General features: G+C 36.3%; 1 protein-coding gene across 1 annotated transcript in view; it reads right to left on the bottom strand.

Annotated features, from left to right (window-relative positions):
• stau2 (staufen double-stranded RNA binding protein 2) overlaps nucleotides 1–5,000 on the bottom strand; it is a 546,241-nt gene that overhangs the window by 301,717 nt on the left and 239,524 nt on the right. The window contains exon 10 of the mRNA XM_065006870.1: nucleotides 2,785–2,913. Within this exon, the coding sequence (XP_064862942.1) occupies nucleotides 2,785–2,913 (129 nt within the window). The remainder of the gene's footprint in view (nucleotides 1–2,784; nucleotides 2,914–5,000) is intronic.

Genomic DNA, 5,000 nt, shown 5'->3' with positions numbered 1-5,000 from the left:
AATGTTATAGATGTTATAGATATTATAGATATTATAGATGTTATAGATGTTAGATGTTATAGATGTGTTATAGATGTGTTATAGATGTTATAGATGTTATAGATATTATATATGTTATATATGTTATAGATGTTATAGATGTGTTATAGATGTTAGATGTAATATATGTTAGATGTTATAGATGTTAGATGTTATAGATGTTATAGATTATATAGATGTTAGATGTAATATATGTTAGATGTTATAGATGTTAGATGTTATAGATGTTAGATGTTATAGATGTTATAGATGTTAGATGTTATAGATGTTATAGATGTTATAGATGTGTTATAGATGCTTTAGATGTTAGATGTTATAGATGTTATAGATGTTATAGATGTTAGATGTTATAGATGTTATAGATGTTAGATGTTATAGATGTTATAGATGTTATAGATGTTAGATGTTATAGATGCTTTAGATGTTAGATGTTATAGATGTTAGATGTTATAGATGCTTTAGATGTTAGATGTTATAGATGTTAGATGTTATAGATGTTATAGATGTTATAGATGTTAGATGTTATAGATGTTATAGATGTTATAGATGTTAGATGTTATAGATGTTATAGATGTGTTATAGATGTTATAGATGTTATAGATGTTATAGATGATATAGATGTTATAGATGTTATAGATGTGTTATAGATGTGTTATAGATGTTAGATGTTAGATATTATAGATGTTAATGTTATAGATATTATAGATGTTAATGTTATAGATGTTATAGATGTTATAGATGTTAGATGTTATAGATGTTATAGATGTTATGGATGTTATAGATGCGTTATAGATGTTATAGATGTTAGATGTTATAGATGTTAGATGTTATAGATGTTATAGATGTTGTTAGATGTTATAGATGTTAGATGTTATAGATGTTATAGATGTTATAGATGGTAGATGTTATAGATGTGTTATAGATATGTTATAGATGTTATAGATGTTATAGATGTTAGATGTTATAGATGTTATAGATGTGTTATAGATGTTAGATGTTATAGATGTTATAGATGTTATAGATGGTAGATGTTATAGATGTGTTATAGATGTTAATGTTATAGATGTTATAGATGATATAGATGTTATAGATGTGTTATAGATATTATAGATGTTATAGATGTTATGGATGTTATAGATGTTATAGATGCGTTATAGATGTTATAGATGTTAGATGTTATAGATGTTATAGATGTTAGATGTTATAGATGTTATAGATGATATAGATGTTATAGATATTATAGATGTTAATGTTAGATGTTATAGATGATATAGATGTCATAGATGTGTTTTAGATATTATAGATGTTATAGATGTGTTATAGATGTTATAGATATTATAGATGTGTTATAGATGTTATAGATGTGTTATAGATGTTATAGATGTTATGGATGTTATAGATGTTATAGATGTTATAGATGTTATAGATGTTATAGATGTTATAGATGTGTTATAGATGTTATAGATGTTATAGATATTATAGATGTTATAGATGTTATAGATGTGTTATAGATGTTATAGATGTTATAGATGTTATAGATGTTATAGATATTATAGATATTATAGATATTATAGATGTTATAGATGTTATAGATGTTATAGATGTTATAGATATTATAGATGTTATAGATATTATAGATATTATAGATGTTATAGATGTTATAGATGTTATAGATGTGTTATAGATGTTATAGATGTGATATAGATATTAGATGTGTTATATATGTGTTATAGATGTTATATATGTTATAGATGTTAGATGTTATAGATGTGTTATAGATGTTATAGATGTTATAGATGTTATAGATGTGTTATAGATGTTATATATGTTATAGATGTGTTATAGATGTTATATGTGTTATAGATGTTATATATGTTATAGATGTTATAGATGTTATAGATGTGTTATAGATGTTATAGATGTTATAGATGTTATATATGTTATAGATGTTATAGATGTTATAGATGTTATAGATGTTATAGATGTTATAGATGTTATAGATGTGTTATAGATGTTATAGATGTGATATAGATATTAGATGTGTTATATATGTGTTATAGATGTTATATATGTTATAGATGTTAGATGTTATAGATGTTATAGATGTTATAGATGTGTTATAGATGTTATAGATGTTATGGATGTTATAGATGTGTTATAGATGTTATAGATGTTATAGATGTGTTATAGATGTTATAGATGTTATAGATGTTATAGATGTGTTATAGATGTTATAGATGTTATAGATGTTATAGATGTGTTATAGATGTTATAGATGTTATAGATGTTATAGATGTTATAGATGTGTTATAGATGTTATAGATGTTATGGATGTTATAGATGTGTTATAGATGTTATAGATGTTATAGATGTTATAGATGTGTTATAGATGTTATAGATGTTATAGATGTTATAGATGTGTTATAGATGTTATAGATGTTATGGATGTTATAGATGTTAGATGTTATAGATGTTATAGATGTTATAGATGTTAGATGTTATAGATGTTATAGATGTTATAGATGTGTTATAGATGTTATAGATGTTATGGATGTTATGGATGTTATAGATGTTAGATGTTATGGATGTTTTTAGATGTTATACGTTATAATGTTATAGATGTGTTATAGATGATGTTAGATGTTATAGATATTATAGATGTGTTTTAGATTTTATAGATGTTAGAGGTGTGATAGATGATATAGAGGAGTGATAGAGGTGTGATATATTTTAATGCGTTATAACCTCAGTAGGGCTCTGTGGGCAGGTGGAGGCCTTGTATCCCAGCTGCAGTAGCATGGCCTCGGCAGCATTCCGCTTCGCCACCTTCTTATTTGGCCCTGTTCCCGTGGCTACCTCGCCACACACCTTCACCTGCACAGACAACACACAGACAGACAGCAGTACCTTCATGAGACGTTGTGTGTTCTCCTACTGTATACTACAGAGGACTACATTTCCTATAATATACTACAGAGAACTACAGTTCCTATAATATACTACAGAGAACTACAGTTCCTATAATATATTACAGAGGACTACAGTTCCTATATTATATTACAGAGGACTACATTTCCTATAATATATTACAGAGGACTACAGTTCCTATATTATATTACAGAGGACTACATTTCCTATATTATATTACAGAGGACTACATTTCCTATATTATATTACAGAGGACTGCATTTCAAATATACCAAGTTTATTAGGTACACCCATCTAGTACCGGGTCAAACCCCCCCTTTGCCTCCAGAACAGCCCAGATTCTTCGGGGCGTGGACATATTGCTCAATTGGTAACAAGGGACCTAATGTGTGCCAGGAAAACATTCTCCACACCATTACACCACCAGCCTGTACCGTTGACACCAGGCAGGACGGGGTCATGAACTCATGCCACTTCAGTGTTCTTCCAGATCCTGATTCTGCCACCAGTGCGACGCAACAGGAACCGGGATTCGTCGGACCAGGCATTGTTCGTCCAGATCCTGATTCTGCCACCAGTGCGACGCAACAGGAACCGGGATTCGTCGGACCAGGCATTGTTCTTCCAGATCCCGATTCTGCCACCAGTGCGACGCACAGGAACCGGGATTCGTCGGACCAGGCATTGTTCGTCCAGATCCTGATTCTGCCACCAGTGCGACGCAACAGGAACCGGGATTCGTCGGACCAGGCATTGTTCTTCCAGTGTTGGTGATTGCGTGTCCACTGGAGCCTCTTGTTCTTGTTTTTAGCTGATTGGAACCCGGTGTGGTCGTATACTGAAATAGCCGATCCGTGACAAGATCAAATCAAATCAAATGTATTTATATAGCCCTTCGTACATCAGCTGATGTCTCAAAGTGCTGTACAGAAACCCAGCCTAAAACCCCAAACAGCAAGCAATGCAGGTGTAGAAGCACAGTGGCTTGGAAAAACTCCCTAGAAAGGCCGAAACCTAGGAAGAAACCTAGAGAGGAACCAGGCTATGAGGGGTGGCCAGTCCTCTTCTGGCTGTGCCGGGTGGAGATTAGAAACCTAGAGAGGAACCAGGATATGTGGGGTGGCCAGTCCTCTTCTGGCTGTGCCGGGTGGAGATTATAACAGAACATGGCCAAGATGTTCAAATGTTCATAAATGACCAGCAGGGTCAAATAATAATAATCACAGTAGTTGTCGAGGGTGCAGCAAGTCAGCACCTCAGGAGTAAATGTCAGTTGACTTTTCATAGCCGATCAGTAAGAGTATCTCTACCACGTCCCTAGTGTTGTCTGGGACAGGTAGCACGTCCCTAGTGCTGTCTGGGACAGGTAGCACGTCCCTAGTGCTGTCTGGGACAGGTAGCACGTCCCTAGTGCTGTCTGGGACAGGTAGCACGTCCCTAGTGCTATCTGGGACAGGTAGCACGTCCCTAGTGCTGTCCGGGACAGGTAGCACGTCCCTAGTGCTGTCCGGGACAGGTAGCACGTCCCTAGTGCTGTCCGGGACAGGTAGCACATCCCTAGTGCTGTCCGGGACAGGTAACACGTCCCTAGTGCTGTCTGGGACAGGTAGCACGTCCCTTGTGCTGTCTGGGACAGGTAGCACGTCCCTAGTGCTGTCCGGGACAGGCAGCACGTCCCTGGTGCTGTCCGGGACAGGTAGCACGTCCCTGGTGCTGTCCGGGACAGGTAGCACGTCCCTGGTGCTGTCCGGGACAGGTAGCACGTCCCTGGTGCTGTCCGGGACAGGTAGAACGTCCCTAGTGCTGTCCGGGACAGGTAGCACGTCCCTAGTGCTGTCCGGGACAGGTAGCACGTCCCTAGTGCTGTCCGGGACAGGTAGCACGTCCCTAGTGCTGTCTGGGACAGGTAGCACGTCCCTAGTGCTGTCCGGGACAGGCAGCACGTCCCTAGTGCTGTCCGGGACAGGTAGAACGTCCCTAGTGCTGTCCGGGACAGGTAGCACGTCCCTAGTGCTGTCCGGGACAGGTAGCAC

The sequence above is a fragment of the Oncorhynchus nerka genome, linkage group LG22, assembly GCF_034236695.1.
Source record: "Oncorhynchus nerka isolate Pitt River linkage group LG22, Oner_Uvic_2.0, whole genome shotgun sequence".
Taxonomy (NCBI): Eukaryota; Metazoa; Chordata; class Actinopteri; order Salmoniformes; family Salmonidae; genus Oncorhynchus; species Oncorhynchus nerka.
This window is presented reverse-complemented; position numbering and strand designations above follow the sequence as displayed.